We start from the raw sequence: 16,495 nt of genomic DNA, 5'->3' as shown, positions 1-16,495 counted from the left end.
CCTGTCCTCTAGTGTGCTGTCCTCTCCTCTCTCATCTCTACCCCCTCTCCTCTCCCCACTCCTCTTTCCCCTCTCCCCTGTCCCCTCTTTCCTCTCATCTCATCTCTCCTCTCACCCCTCTCATCTCTCCCCTTCTCCCTCTCTCCTCTTTCCTCTCTCATCTCTCTCCTCTCACCCCTCTCGTCTCTCCTCTTTCCTCTCTCCTCTCCTCTCTTCTCCTGTCCCCTCATCTCCTCAGTGGTTCTCATTGTAAACTACTGTACTCTACTGGTTCAGCATGTTGTGTTTGAACATAGATAACTCAACACTGCCATCTACTGGCTGATATATGAAGATGAAAATAAAGATATTTTATGACTCTTACCCACAGTGACTCATAGATCAGAGTAACAGACAAACTAAACCTGAGAACTATTAAATAAGAGTCATTTAGGGCCTGTCCCCAATGGAACCCTATTCCCTATACACTCTTAGAAAAAGGGTTCCAAAGGGTTCTTCAGCTTTCCCCATAGGAGAACCCTTTTTGGTTCCAGGTAGAATCCTTTTTGGTTCCAGGTAGAACCCTTTTTGGTTCCATGTTGAATCATTTTGGGTTCCAGGTTGAAACCTTTTTGGTTCCAGGTAGAACCCTTTTAGATTCCAGGTTGAACCCTTTTGGATTCTATGTCAAACCCTCTGTGGAAAGGGTTCTACATGGAATCCAAAAGGGTTCTCCTATGGGGACAGCATAAGAACCCTTTACGGTTCTATATAGCATATTTTTTCTCTAAGTGTATACTGCAATACTTTTGGCCAGGGCTTGATATTCAATAACAATGTTATGCATTCCTCCCTGTGTACAGGCAAAGTACTGGAACTCGAGTGTTAACGAGGTGGAGGGCACCATCACAGACCACAAGGGGAAGGTCATCCACAGACTGTTTGGGAAGTGGAACGAGGGGGTGTACTGTGGAGACCCACCCTCTGCCACCTGCATCTGGAGAGCCAGTATGTATGATTGTAATAATAGACTGAACCTGTTATACTGAGCCCAGTGGCTTGACCTACACATGCTATAGATCAGGGCTTTACATGTTTAGCCCATGTAAACATCGGTTGGAACTATCCATACTGTTCTTATCCGTACAGTTGATTTTTAAATGATCTCCTTATCTTCATTTCTACTAGTAGATACAGTGCAGACCCCTTGTGTCTATATGTTAATTTCTACTAGTAGATACAGTGCAGACCCCTTGTGTCTATATGTTAATTTCTACTAGTAGATACAGTGCAGACCCCTTGTGTCTATATGTTAATTTCTACTAGTAGATACAGTGCAGACCCATTGTGTCTATATGTTAATTTCTACTAGTAGATACAGTGCAGACCCCTTGTGTCTATATGTTAATTTCTACTAGTAGATACTGTGCAGACCCCTTGTATCTATATGCTAATTTCTACTAGTAGATACAGTACAGACCCCTTGTGTCTATATGTTAATTTCTACTAGTAGATACAGTACAGACCCCTTGTGTCTATATGTTAATTTCTACTAGTAGATACAGTGCAGACCCCTTGTGTCTATATGTTAATTTCTACTAGTAGATACAGTACAGACCCCTTGTGTCTATATGTTAATTTCTACTAGTAGATACAGTGCAGACCCCTTGTGTCTATATGTTAATTTCTACTAGTAGATACAGTGTAGACCCCTTGTGTCTATATGTTAATTTCTACTAGTAGATACAGTGCAGACCCCTTGTATCTATATGCTAATTTCTACTAGTAGATACAGTACAGACCCCTTGTGTCTATATGTTAATTTCTACTAGTAGATACAGTGCAGACCCCTTGTGTCTATATGTTAATTTCTACTAGTAGATACAGTGCAGACCCCTTGTGTCTACATGTTAATTTCTACTAGTAGATACAGTGCAGACCCCTTGTGTCTATATGTTAATTTCTACTAGTAGATACAGTGCAGACCCCTTGTGTCTATATGTTAATTTCTACTAGTAGATACAGTGCAGACCCCTTGTGTCTATATGTTAATTTCTACTAGTAGATACAGTGTAGACCCCTTGTGTCTATATGTTAATTTCTACTAGTAGATACAGTGCAGACCCCTTGTGTCTATATGTTAATTTCTACTAGTAGATACAGTGCAGACCCCTTGTGTCTATATGTTAATTTCTACTAGTAGATACAGTACAGACCCCTTGTGTCTATATGTTAATTTCTACTAGTAGATACAGTGCAGACCCCTTGTGTCTATATGTTAATTTCTACTAGTAGATACAGTGCTTATATCTTGACAAAGCAAAAAACGTTGTTTTTGTTTTTGCTAATTTGTACAAAAAATGTAAATGAAATATGACATTTACATAATTACTTTTCTTATCCATACAGTTTATTTTGAAATGTATCTGTAACGGCTTTCTTCCTCCTCTTCATCCGAAGAGGAGGAGCAGGGATTCGACCAAAACGCAGCATTTTGAAATGACATGATTTTAATGAAACAAGACGAAAAAACACGAAACGAAAACACTTGAATAATTAACAAAATAACAAAACGGAGTAGACAGACCTGGACATGGAACTTACATAAAATACACGAAGAACTCACGAACAGGAACAGACTACATAAACCGAGACAGTCCCGTGTGGCGCGACAAACACTGACACAGGAGACAACCACCCACAAACAAACAGTGTGAAAACACCTACCTTAATATGACTCTCAATCAGAGGAAATGAAAACCACCTGCCTCTAATTGAGAGCCATATCAGGTCACCCCTTATACAAACATAGAAACATATAACATAGACTACCCACCCAAACTCACGCCCTGACCGTCAAACACATACAAAATAACAGAAAACCGGTCAGGAACGTGACAGTATCTCTATATCTTTATTTATACCAGTAGATATCTTAGCAAAATATCTGTCTGAAGCTAAACAATATTAATATACTGTAAGTAGCCCTGTACATCTGTACTTATGAAGTATTCCTTATCAGAGGTGGAAAAAGTACTAAGTTCTCATAAAAGTAAAGATACCGTAATAGAAGTAAAATGTAAAAGTGAAAATCACACAGTAAAAGTCTGAAAGTATTTGGTTCTAAATATACTTAAGATTCAATAGTATGTAATTGATCAAATATACTTAAATATCAAAAGTAAAAGAATGAATAATTTAAAATTCCTTATATTAAACAAACCAGACGGCACAATATTCTTGTTTTTTCTTTACGAATAGCCAGGGTCACACTCCAACACTCAGACATCATCTAAAAACAAAGCATGTGTGTTTAGTGAGTCAGTCAGATCAGAGGCAGTAGGGATGACCAGGGATGTTCTCTGTTTAGTGAGTCCACCAGATCAGAGGCAGTAGGATGACCAGGGATGTTCTCTTGATAAGTGCTTGAATTGGACCATTTTCTGTGCTACTAAGCATTCAAAATGCAACGAGTACTTTTGGGTGTCATGGAGAATGTATGGAGTAAAAAGTACATCATTTTCTTTAGGAATGTAGTGAAGTAAAAGTAAAAGTTGTCAAAAATATAAATAGTAGAGTAAAGTACAGATACACAAAAAAACGACACAAAAGGCATTTTTTACCCTGTGTGTGTGTGTGTGTGTGTGTGTGTGTGTGTGTGTGTGTGTGTGTGTGTGTGTGTGTGTGTGTGTGTGTGTGTGTGTGTGTGTGTGTGTGTGTGTGTGTGTTCTCAGATGCCATGCCGGCTGACCACGAGCAGTACTACGGCTTCACTAAGTTTGCTATGGAGCTTAATGAGCTGGACCCTTCACTAAAACTGCTGCTGCCTGCCACAGACACCCGGCTACGGCTCGACCAGAGGTGAGAGACAGAGAGAAGAGTGCTACTGTAACACACCGTTGTCTTAGCATGGTGTAGGGGCCAGCATGGTGTAGGGGCCAGCATGGTGTAGAGACCAGCATGGTGTAGAGACCAGCATGGTGTAGAGACCAGCATGGTGTAGGGACCAGCATGGTGTAGAGACCAGCATGGTGTAGAGACCAGCATGGTGTAGAGGCCAGCATGGTGTAGAGACCAGCATGGTGTAGGCACCAGCATGGCGTAAAGACCAACATGGCGTAGGAACCAGCATGGTGTAGAGACCAGCATGGCGTAGAGACCAGCATGGCGTAGAGACCAGCATGGCGTAGAGACCAGCATGGCGTAGAGACCAGCATGGTGTAGAGGCCAGCATGGCGTAGAGACCAGCATGGTGTAGGCACCAGCATGGTGTAAAGACCAACATGGCGTAGGAACCAGCATGGTGTAGAGACCAGCATGGCGTAGAGACCAGCATGGCGTAGAGACCAGCATGGCGTAGAGACCAGCATGGCGTAGAGACCAGCATGGTGTAGAGGCCAGCATGGCGTAGAGACCAGCATGGTGTAGGCACCAGCATGGTGTAAAGACCAACATGGCGTAGGAACCAGCATGGTGTAGAGACCAGCATGGTGTAGAGACCAGCATGGCGTAAAGACCAACATGGCGTAGGAACCAGCATGGTGTAGAGACCAACATGGCGTAGGAACCAGCATGGTGTAGAGACCAACATGGTGTAGAGACCAGCATGGCGTAGAGACCAGCATGGTGTAGAGACCAGCATGGTGTAGAGACCAGCATGGTGTAGAGACCAGCATGGCGTAGAGACCAGCATGGTGTAGGGACCAGCATGGTGTAGAGACCAGCATGGTGTAGAGACCAGCATGGCGTAGGAACCAGCATGGTGTAGAGACCAACATGGTGTAGGGACCAGCAAGGCGTAGAGACCAGCATGGTGTAGAGACCAGCATGGTGTAGGCACCAGCAAGGCGTAGAGACCAGCATGGTGTAGAGACCAGCATGGTGTAGGCACCAGCAAGGCGTAGAGACCAGCATGGTGTAGAGACCAGCATGGTGTAGGGACCAGCAAGGCGTAGAGACCAGCATGGTGTAGAGACCAGCATGGTGTAGAGACCAGCATGGTGTAGAGACCAGCATGGTGTAGAGACCAGCATGGTGTAGGCACCAGCAAGGCGTAGGGGCCAGCATGGCGTAGAGACCAGCATGGCGTAGAGACCAGCAAGGCGTAGAGACCAGCATGGTGTAGGCACCAGCAAGGCGTAGAGACCAGCATGGTGTAGAGACCAGCATGGTGTAGGCACCAGCAAGGCGTAGAGACCAGCATGGTGTAGAGACCAGCATGGTGTAGGCACCAGCAAGGCGTAGAGACCAGCATGGTGTAGAGACCAGCATGGTGTAGGAAATAGCATGTCGTAACAATGTAGACATGCACATTTGGCAATACAGTTTCGTATTACACTCATCAAATGACCATTATTACAACATACACAGTTGGGTTTGCTTTATTGTGTATCCAAATGAATCCAAATGTCCCTCTGTGTGTGTGTGTGTGTGTGTGTGTGTGTGTGTGTGTGTGTGTGTGTGTGTGTGTGTGTGTGTGTGTGTGTGTGTGTGTGTGTGTGTGTGTGTGTGTGTGTGTGTGTGTGTGTACCAGGCTGCTAGAGGAGGGCGACGTAGAGGCAGCAGAGGAACAGAAACAGAAGATAGAACAGCAGCAGAGAGACAGACGCAGAGTCCTGGAGGAAAACACCATGACACATCAACCCACATTCTTCAGGTGAACTCCTAGAGCTGGATACAGGGCGATGCCTAAACTGTCACGGACGTGGCGAAAGATAGGAGATGAGCACTCTAGTACAGGGCTTCCCAACCTAGGGGTCGCGGGACCTTCCTTGATTTGAGGGATCTTTTTTTTTACTATACAGTATTTATTTTTACAAATGCGCAATTGTATAAACCGATCTATAACGACACATAGCTCTGCGATGCTAGAAACAAGTGGTAGACTCCCAGAGGAAGACACTGATGCACATGGGGTTATCTTTGCTTGGGAAGTAATCTGATACAATGTGCGATTCGGTTGCTATCAATTGATCTATTCACTTTGGGACCGATTCCAACATTGGAAATTACACGTTTCTTACGCACACCTTTCCTACGCACACATTTACCACGACTTTCAGCCAATCAGCATTCAGGGCTCGAACCACCCAGTTTATAACACAATATGGATGTACCTATATAGATGTACATGTACCACAACAAACACACCAGGCATGTAACATGTCCATGGGAACATTAGGTTACTCCATTTTCAGTAGCTGGTTCTCAGTTTCCATTCAATTCTGTTGGCGAGCTTGTGAGTGAGTCTAATTTTAGTATTTTGTTCGTTAGTCCACTGTTAATACAATCCACAAAAATGTCAGCAGTCAAGTTTTCAAGATAGAGCACTTAGTAAAAAGCAAAAATGTGATGATGATGATGATGATAATGATGAGGCTGATGATGATGAGGCTGATGATGATGATGAGGCGGATGATGATGAGGATGATGATGATGAGGCTGATGATGATGATGATGAGGCTGATGATGATGATGATGATGAGGCTGATAATGATGAGGCTGATGATGATGATGATGAGGCTGATGATGATGATGATGAGGCGGATGATGATGAGGATGATGATGATGAGGCTGATGATGATGATGAGGATGATGAGGCAGATGATGAGGCTGATGATGAGGTTGATGATGAGGCTGTGTTTTGCATCATGATCTTTTTGTTGTTGATTCTTTTTAGAAGGTATTTCATTATTCAGTTCTTGTAAAGAATATGTCTTTCTGTTGTCCACAGGAAATCAAAGGACGACACCTGGGTTAGCAACAACACTTACTGGGACCTGAGGAAGGATCCAGGCTTTGCCCACCTGGACTGTCCGGTGTTGTGGTGACCTGAGGAGGGATCCAGGCTTTGCCAACCTGGACTGTCCTGTATTGTGGTGACCTGAGGAGGGATCCAGGCTATCACCACCTGGACTGTCCGGTGTTGTGATGACCTGAGGAGGGATCCAGGCTTTGCCCACCTGGACTGTCCGGTGTTGTGGTGACCTGAGGAGGGATCCAGGCTTTGCCCACCTGGACTGTCCTGTATTGTGGTGACCTGAGGAGGGAACCAGGCTATCACCACCTGGACTGTCCTGTATTGTGGTGACCTGAGGAGGGAACCAGGCTATCACCACCTGGACTGTCCTGTATTGTGGTGACCTGAGGAGGGAACCAGGCTATCCCCACCTTGACTATCCTGTATTGTGGTGACCTGAGGAGGGATCCAGGCTTTGCCCACCTGGACTGTCCTGTATTGTGGTGACCTGAGGAGGGATCCAGGCTATCCCCACCTGGACTGTCCTGTATTGTGGTGACCTGAGGAGGGAACCAGGCTATCCCCACCTTGACTGTCCTGTATTGTGGTGACCTGAGTAGGGAAACCAGGCTATCACCACCTGGACTGTCCTGTATTGTGGTGACCTAAGGAGGGAACCAGGCTATCACCACCTGGACTGTCCTGTATTGTGGTGACCTGAGGAGGGAACCAGGCTATCACCACCTGGACTGTCCTGTGTTGTGGTGACCTGAGGAGGGAACCAGGCTATCACCACCTGGACTGTCCTGTGTTGTGGTGACCTGAGGAGGGAACCAGGCTATCACCACCTGGACTGTCCTGTGTTGTGGTGACCTGAGGAGGGAACCAGGCTATCACCTCCTGGACTGTCCTGTATTGTGGTGACCTGAGGAGGGAACCAGGCTATCACCACCTGGACTGTCCTGTGTTGTGGTGACCTGAGGAGGGAACCAGGCTATCACCACCTGGACTGTCCTGTGTTGTGGTGACCTGAGGAGGGAACCAGGCTATCACCTCCTGGACTGTCCTGTATTGTGGTGACCTGAGGAGGGAACCAGGCTATCGCCACCTGGACTGGGTCATGTTTATTAGGCACAGGACTGAAACAGGGAGGGACTACCTGAACGTGTCCAGTAAGAAACGTGTGTGCGTTCATAAGGCACCAAACGGAAGAAAACAGACTGCAACTTTCAGTCCAATAAGACACTTTATTTTTTTGTTTTCAGTTGCAAAATGTTTTGCTACGGTGTGCACTTATAAACACGACCCTGTTTGGACTTCTTGTCTGTACTGTGACCCAGGCTGGCTCTGGGGGCTGGAGTCCTGCTGCTCTATCCGTCTCATTGGTTACGCCTCAAATGGCACCCTATTCCCTACATAGTGTACTGCTTTTGACCAGAGCCATATGGGCCCAAGTAGTGCATCATACGCTAAAGGGAATAGTGTGCCATTTGGGACGTACCGTCTTGCACATGTCCATCTACTATCCATCATTCACATGTCCATCTACTATCCATCATTCACATGTCCATCTACTATCCATCATTCACATGTCCATCTACTATCCATCATTCACATGTCCATCTACTATCTATCATTCACATGTCCATCTACTATCCATCATTCACATGTCCATCTACTATCTATCATTCACATGTCCATCTACTATCCATCATTCACATGTCCATCTACTATCCATCATTCACATGTCCATCTACTATCCATCATTCACATGTCCATCTACTATCTATCATTCACATGTCCATCTACTATCTATCATTCACATGTCCATCTACTACCCATCATTCACCTGTCCATCTACTATCTATCATTCACATGTCCATCTACTATCCATCATTCACATGTCCATCTACTATCTATCATTCACATGTCCATCTACTATCTATCATTCACATGTCCATCTACTACCCATCATTCACATGTCCATCTACTATCCATCATTCACATGTCCATCTACTATCCATCATTCACATGTCCATCTACTATCCATCATTCACATGTCCATCTACTATCCATCATTCACATGTCCATCTACTATCCATCATTCACATGTCCATCTACTATCCATCATTCACATGTCCATCTACTATCCATCATTCACATGTCCATCTACTATCCATCATTCACATGTCCATCCACTATCCATCATTCACATGTCCATCCACTATCCATCATTCACATGTCCATCTACTATCCATCATTCACATGTCCATCCACTATCCATCATTCACATGTCCATCTACTATCCATCATTCACATGTCCATCTACTATCCATCATTCACATGTCCATCTACTACCCATCATTCACCTGTCCATCCACTACCCATCATTCACATGTCCATCTACTACCCAGCACCCCCCCACGCATGTTGCTGCTTTATAATTCATTGTTGTTTTCATTTTTTCATTTGAGAGTTTATCCAGTTTATTGCCTTAATAGACAACATTTATCCGAGTAGTGTATTAATGTAGCGTCTTTATGCGAGCATACCCTTCGAATGCAGACTATTATGCAAAAATGGTGTCCTGTCTTTCCACCTGTAGTGTCTCATCGTGCAGAATAGAACACATAAGAAATACTGTATACTTCAACAAGGTACTAAATAATGAATTACTAGCCTTGTTGGTTCTGCAAAGACTGTCAAATAATCCTTCCCTTTTTGTATTGCCGCTCCTCGCTAACTTAGCCACTAGTCTACATTAGCACAGCTGTTGACTGTACAACACTGTCTTAACACATGCGGTTTTCTACCTCTGAGATGAGATTCCATGGTACTTGTAACACCATTGAGAAGGTGTACATGTCAAATATTTATTCTGCACCTGTCTAATGCCTTACTGGGGGAACTATATTGCGTTTTACTCTAATTCCTGTTTAAAAACAAATGGAGATGTTTCAGAAAGGCACGTGTGTTAGTGTGAGGAGGAATTCTTTAAATAATGAAGTATGTATATGAAGTTTCATTCTAAAATGCTATATATCCATTTTCAGAAATGTTGGTGAATTAGCTTTTATTGTTTAAAGGTCATGTTTAAAGGTCAAAATCATGTTTTTCATGAAATTGGATGATATTTGAAGGAAACCAGATTAAAGTATTGATGACCAAGGTATGAAAAATGACCGTTGCTTCTATATTGATCAAGTTTGATCATAAAGTTACTGGCCCCTCCCCCATGTCAAACACTGGTAACATTGTATTCTCTTACCTAATTTACATAAGTACCGCCGGGTAACCAACATTGGAGAAGGCATGTTTGCGGAGGGGTGTGATTTATATAGCTAGGCTAGATAGATACTGTAGGGGTCAGCAAATAGAATTACAAGTTTACCCTATTCATCTATGGCAAAGACACTGTATTCAGACCCCTTGACTTTTTCCACATGTTGTTACATCACAGCCTTATTCTAAAATTGATTAAATAAATGTTTTTCCTCATCAATCTACACACAATACCCCATAATGACAACACAGAAAAAGGTATTTAGACATTTTTGCAAATAAAAAAATCAGAAATACCTTATTTACATAAGTATTCAGACCTTTGGCTATGAGACACGAAATTGAGCTCAGTTGCATCCTGTTTCCATTGATCATCCTTTAGATGTTTCTACAACTTGATTGGAGTCCACCTGTGTTAAATTAAACTGATTGGACATGATTTGGAAAGGCACATGCCTGTCTATATAAGGTCCCACAGTTGACAGTGCATGTCAGAGCAAAAACCAAGCCTTGCGGTCAAAGGAATTGTCAGGATTGTGTAGAGGCACAGATCTGGTGAAGGGTACCAAAACATTTCTGCAGCATTGAAGGTCCCCAAGAACATAGTGACCTCCATCATTCTTAAATGACAGAAGTTTGGAACCACCAAGACTTCCTAGAGCTGGCCACCCTGCCAAACTAAGCAATCAGGGGAGAAGGGCCTTGGTCAGGGAGGTGACCAAGAACCCGATGGTCACTCTGACAGAGCTCCAGAGTTCCTATGTGGAGATGGGAGAACCTTCCAGAAGGACAACCATCTCTGCAGCCATCCACCAATCAGGCCTTTATTGTACAGTCGTGGCCAAAGGTTTTGAGAATGACACAAATATTAATTTCCACAAAGTTTGCTGCTTCAGTGTCTTTAGATATTTTGTCAGATGTTACTATGAAATGCTGAAGTATAATTTCAAGCGTTTCATAAGTGTCAAAGGCTTTTATTGACAATTACATGAAGTTGATGCAAAGAGTCAATATTTGCAGTGTTGACCCTTCTTTTTCAAGACCTCTGCAATACGCCCTGGCATGCTGTCAATTAAATTCTGGGCCACATCCTGACTGATGGCAGCCCATTCATGCATAATCAATGCTTGGAGTTTGTCAGAATTTGTGGGTTTTTGTTTATCCACATGCCTCTTGAGGATTGACCACAAGTTCTCAATGGGAATAAGGTCTGGGGAGTTTCCTGGCCATGGACCCAAATATTGATGTTTTGTTCCCCGAGACACTTAGTTATCACTTTTGCCTTATGGTAAGGTGCTCAATCAAGCTGGAAAAGGCATTGTTCGTCACCAAACTGTTCCTGGATGGTTGGGAGAAATTGCTCTCGGAGGATGTGTTGGTACCATTCTTTATTCATGGCTGTGTTCTTAGACAAAATTGTGAGTGAGCCCACTCTCTTGGCTGAGAAGCAACCCCACACATGAATGGTCTCAGGATGCTTTACTGTTGGCATGACACAGGACTGATGGTAGCGCTCACCTTGTCTTCTCCGGACAAGCTTTTTTCCGGATGCCCCAAACAATCGGAAAGGGGATTCATCAGAGAAAATTACTTTACCCCAGTCCTCAGCAGTCCAATCCCTGTACCTTTTGCAGAATATCAGTCTGTCCCTGATGTTTTTCCTGGAAAGAAGTGGCTTCTTTGCTGCCCTTCTTGACACCAGGCCATCCTTCAAAAGTCTTCGCCTCACTGTGCGTGCAGATGCACTCACACCTGCCTGCTGCCATTCCTGAGCAAGCTCTGTACTGGTGGTGCCTCGATCCCGCAGCTGAATCAACTTTAGGAGACGGTCCTGGTGCTTGCTGGACTTTCTTGGCGCCCTGAAGCCTTCTTCACAACAATTGAACCGCTTTCCTTGAAGTTCTTGATGATCCGATAAATGGTTGATTTAGGTGCAATCTTACTGGCAGCAATATCCTTGCCTGTGAAGCCCTTTTTGTGCAAAGCAATGATGACGGCACGTGTTTCCTTGCAGGTAACCATGTTTGACAGAGGAAGAACAATGATTCCAAGCACCACCCTCCTTTTGAAGCTTCCAGTCTGTTATTCGAATTCAGTTCATTTGCATGGCAAAGGGGGACTTTGCAATTAATTGCAATTTATCTGATCACTCTTCATAACATTCTGGAGTATATGCAAATTGTCATCATACAAACTGAGGCAGCAGACTTTGTGAAAATCAATATTTGTGTCATTCTCAAAACTTTTGGCCACGACTGTAGAGAGGCCAGACGGAAGCCACTCCTTAGTAAAAGGCACATGATAGCCCGCTTGGAGTTTGTCAAAAGGCACCTAAAGGACTCCGACCATGAGAAACAAGATTCTCTGGTCTGATGAAACCAAGATTGAACTCTTTGGCCTGAATGCCAAGCATCACGTCTGGAGGAAACCTGGCACCATCCCTACAGTGAAGCATGGTGGTGGCAGCATCATGCTGTGGGAATGTTTTTTAGCGGCAGGGACTGGGTGACTAGTCAGGATTGAGGGAAAGATGAACGGCGCAAAGTACAGAGAAATCCTTGATGAAAACCTGCTCCAGAGCACTCAAGACCTCAGACTGGGGAGAAGGTTCACCTTCCAACAGGACCACGGCCCTAAGCACACAGCCAAGTCTCTGAATGTCCTTGAGTGGCCCAGCCAGAGCCCGGACTTGAACCCGATTGAACATCTCTGGAGAGACCTGAAAATAGCTGTACAGCGATGCTACCCATCCAACCTGACAGAGCTTGAGAGGATCTGCAGATTGCAAAACGCTATATATCCGCCTCAGTCTCAGAGAAATAAGTAGTATTGCTAGGTTTTACACAGTCAAATGTGACAAATAACTACATTTTTAATAGAGAACTGTACAAATGTTATATATTTTTAAATGTTTAAAAAATCAATACAATAATATGAGATACACTACATGACCAAAAGTATGTGGACACCTGCTCGTCGAACATCTTACTCCACAAGAGCAATAGTTGTTGTTGGGCAATTACTGTAGGCCTGGCTTGCAGTTGGCATTCCAATTAATCCCAAAGGTGTTACGATAGAGTTGAGGTCAGGGCTCTGGGCAGGCCAGTCGAGTTCTTCCACACCAATCTCGACAAACCGTTTGCTGAAACAGGAAAGGGCCTTCCCTAAACTGTTGCCACAAAGTTGGAAGCACAGAATTGTCTAGGATGTCACGGTATGCTGTAGCGTTAAGTTTTCCCTTCACTGGAACTAAGGGGCCTAGCCCAAACCATGAAAAACAGCCCCAGACCATTATTCCTCCTCCACCAAACTTTACAGTTGGCACTATGCATTGGGGCAGGTAGCGTTCTCCTGGCATCCCATGAACCCAGATTCGTCCATCAGACTGCCAGATGGTGAAGCGTAATTCAACACTCTAGAGAACGCGTTTCCACTGCTCCATAGTCCAATGGCGGCGAGCTTTACACCACTCCAGCCGACACTTGGCATTGCACATGTTGATCTTAGGCTTGTGTGCGGCTGCTCAGCCATGAAAACTCATTTCATGAAGTTCCTGACGAACAGTTATTGTGCTGACGTAAGGCCATTCTACTGCCAATGTTTGTCTATGGAGATTGCATGGTTGTGTGCTCGATTTGATACACCTGTTAGCAACGGGTGTAGCTGAAACAGCCGAATCCACTAATTTGAAGGGGTGTCCACATACATACACTATATACACAAAAGTATGTAAAGTATTTACATTTGACATCTTATCCAGAGTGACTTACAGTTAATGCATTCAACTTAGTAAGATCGCTAGGTGAGACAACCACATATCACAGTCAAATATACAGGATACGAACATTCCTTTCCAGCTAAACAATGGATATATACAGAATCGCGTTTAGCAACAAAAAAATATATACATATAAAGTCTATGAATAAAAAATCTGAGAACAGTAATATTTTACACACACGTGAAGGAACCCACAAGCAATCATTTCTGATTATAAAAGGCACGTGAATAATTGGTGGATATAGTGTTTAGGAATAATACACAGCATATACAGTACCAGTCAAAAGTTTGGTTACAGCTACTCATTCAAGATTTTTTCTTTATTTTTTCTATTTTTTACTTTGTAAATAATAGTGAAACTATGAAATAACACATATGGAATCATGTAGTAACCAAATAAGTGTTAAACAAATCAAAATACATTTTATATTTTATATTCTTCAAAATAGCCACCCTTTGCCTTGATGACAGCTTTGCACACTCTTGGCATTCTCTGAAACAGCTTCATGAGGAATGCTTTTCCAACAGTCTTGAAGGAGTTTCCACATATGCTGAGCACTTTGCTGCTTTTCCTTCACTCTGCGGTCCAACTCATCCCAAACCATATGGGTTGAGGTCAGATGATTGTGGAGGCCAGGTCATCTGATGAAGCACTCCATCACTCTCCTTGGTCAAATAGCCCTTACACAGCCTGGAGGTGTGTTTTGGGTCATTGTCCTGTTGAAAAACAAGTGATAGTGCCACTAAGCGCAAACCAGATGGTATGGCGTATAGCTGGTAAAAATGCTGTGGTAGCCATGCTGGTGTACCTTGAATTCTAAATAAATCAGTGTCACCAACAAAGCACCCCCACACCATCACACCTCCTCCATTCTTCACAGGGGAACAACACATGCAGAGATCATTCGTTCACCTACTCTGGGTCTCACAAAGACACAGCGGTTGTAATCAAAAATCTCACATTTGGACTCATCAGACAGATTTCCACCTGTCAAATATCCATTGCTCGTGTTTCTTGGCCCAAGCAAGTCTCTTCTTCTTATTGGTGTCCTTTAGTAGTGGTTTCTTTGCAGCAATTCGACCATGAATGCCTGATTCACGTAGTCTCCTCTGAACAGTTGATGTTGAGATGTGTCTGTTAATTGAACTCTGTGAAGCATTTATTTGGGCTGTAATCTGAGGTGCAGTTAACTCTAATGTACTTATCCTCTGCAGCAGAGGTAACTCTGGGTTTTCCTTTCCTGTGGCGGTCCTCATGAGAGCCAATTTGTGGATCGGTTGAAAAACAAGTTTTAATGACTCCAACCTAAGTGTATGTGAACTTCCGACTTCCAAATGTAACTGTCTTGTATGTTAGATGCTCCATGAGATCTAATTAAATATCATAGTGGTGACATTTTGAAGTCTGTTATTATTATTAAGAAGGTGTCATTTGAGAGAGTAAACTGGCAGAATCTCTACTTGAACCTTCCAGCTACTTGGACTTCCAGCACAATCTCAACTTGGACCTTCCAGCTACTTGGACCTCCTGCACAATCTCTACTTGGACCTTCCAGCTACTTGAACCTCCAGGACACTCTTTACTTGGACCTTCCAGCTACTTGGACCTCCAGGACACTCTCTACTTGGACCTTCCAGCTACTTGGTCCTCCAACACACTCTCTACTTGGACCTTCCAGCTACTTGGTCCTCCAACACACTCTCTACTTGGACCTTCCAGCTACTTGGACCTCCAACACACTCTCTACTTGGACCTTCCAGCTACTTGGTCCTCCAACACACTCTCTACTTGGACATTCTAGCTACTTGGTCCTCCAACACACTCTCTACTTGGATTTTCCAGCTACTTGGACCTCCAACACACTCTCTACTTGGACCTTCCAGCTACTTGGTCCTCCAGCACACTCTCTACTTGGACCTTCCAGCTACTTGGTCCTCCAGCACACTCTCTACTTGGACCTTCCAGCTACTTGGTCCTCCAGCACATTCTCTACTTGGACCTTCCAGCTAAGCACTTTGGCCATATGTACACTCATGTACTTGTACAAACTAAACTGTGCTATGTTGAATTGCATGTAAGAAGTACTCCCCAACACTGCTTCACTAACATTAGGATGACAACACATAAACTGTCACGACTTCCGCCGAAGTCGGCCCTTCTCCTTGTTCGGGTGGTGTTCGGCGGTCGACGTCACCGGCTTTCTAGTCACCATCGATCCATTTTTCAGTTTCGTTTTGTTTTGTCTGTATTATACACACCTGGTTTCAATTCCCCCATCATGTTCCCTATTTAACCCTCTGGCTTTCATTTCTGTTTTGTCCGTGATTGTTTGTGCGTTAGTGGTTGTGGTTGATACGTGTATGTATCTGTTTATTTCCATTTGTGGAATTTTGCCTTAATTTTGAGTAAAACACTGTGGTTTCGCTCAACACCTGTGTCCTGCGTTTGACTCCGAATATTCTCCGCACACAACCCTGACATAAACCACATTATGCTTCCCTGCAACTTGGCATGTACCAAAGACATAGCAATGGATGACAGCCAATTCCCTGCTCTTAAACACAAATTATTACAGGCATGTTGCTCCTTGAGTTCTGCCTGCTTCTAGTGAAGTTATTTTCTCATGAAATAAAACAGAAGTGAAGAGCAGGTTTGCAAGAGTGGAACAGGACAGTTTCCTAGTAAGGGGTTAAGTTAAAGAGACTCCTCCTACTAG

General features: G+C 43.8%; 1 protein-coding gene across 1 annotated transcript in view; it reads left to right on the top strand.

Moving 5' to 3' along the window:
• osbpl3b (oxysterol binding protein-like 3b) overlaps window positions 1–8,139 on the top strand; it is an 86,438-nt gene extending 78,299 nt beyond the window's left edge. Inside the window, exons 18-21 of the mRNA XM_038976456.1 lie at window positions 843–987; window positions 3,714–3,840; window positions 5,513–5,635; window positions 6,713–8,139. Of these exons, the coding sequence (XP_038832384.1) occupies window positions 843–987; window positions 3,714–3,840; window positions 5,513–5,635; window positions 6,713–6,809 (492 nt within the window). The 3' untranslated portion in view covers window positions 6,810–8,139. The remainder of the gene's footprint in view (window positions 1–842; window positions 988–3,713; window positions 3,841–5,512; window positions 5,636–6,712) is intronic.
• The last annotated feature ends 8,356 nt before the right edge of the window (window positions 8,140–16,495 follow it).

Source organism: Salvelinus namaycush, chromosome 37 (genome assembly GCF_016432855.1).
Source record: "Salvelinus namaycush isolate Seneca chromosome 37, SaNama_1.0, whole genome shotgun sequence".
NCBI classification, from domain to species: Eukaryota; Metazoa; Chordata; class Actinopteri; order Salmoniformes; family Salmonidae; genus Salvelinus; species Salvelinus namaycush.
Note: the sequence above shows the minus strand (reverse complement) of the source record. Positions and strands in the feature narration are given on the sequence as shown.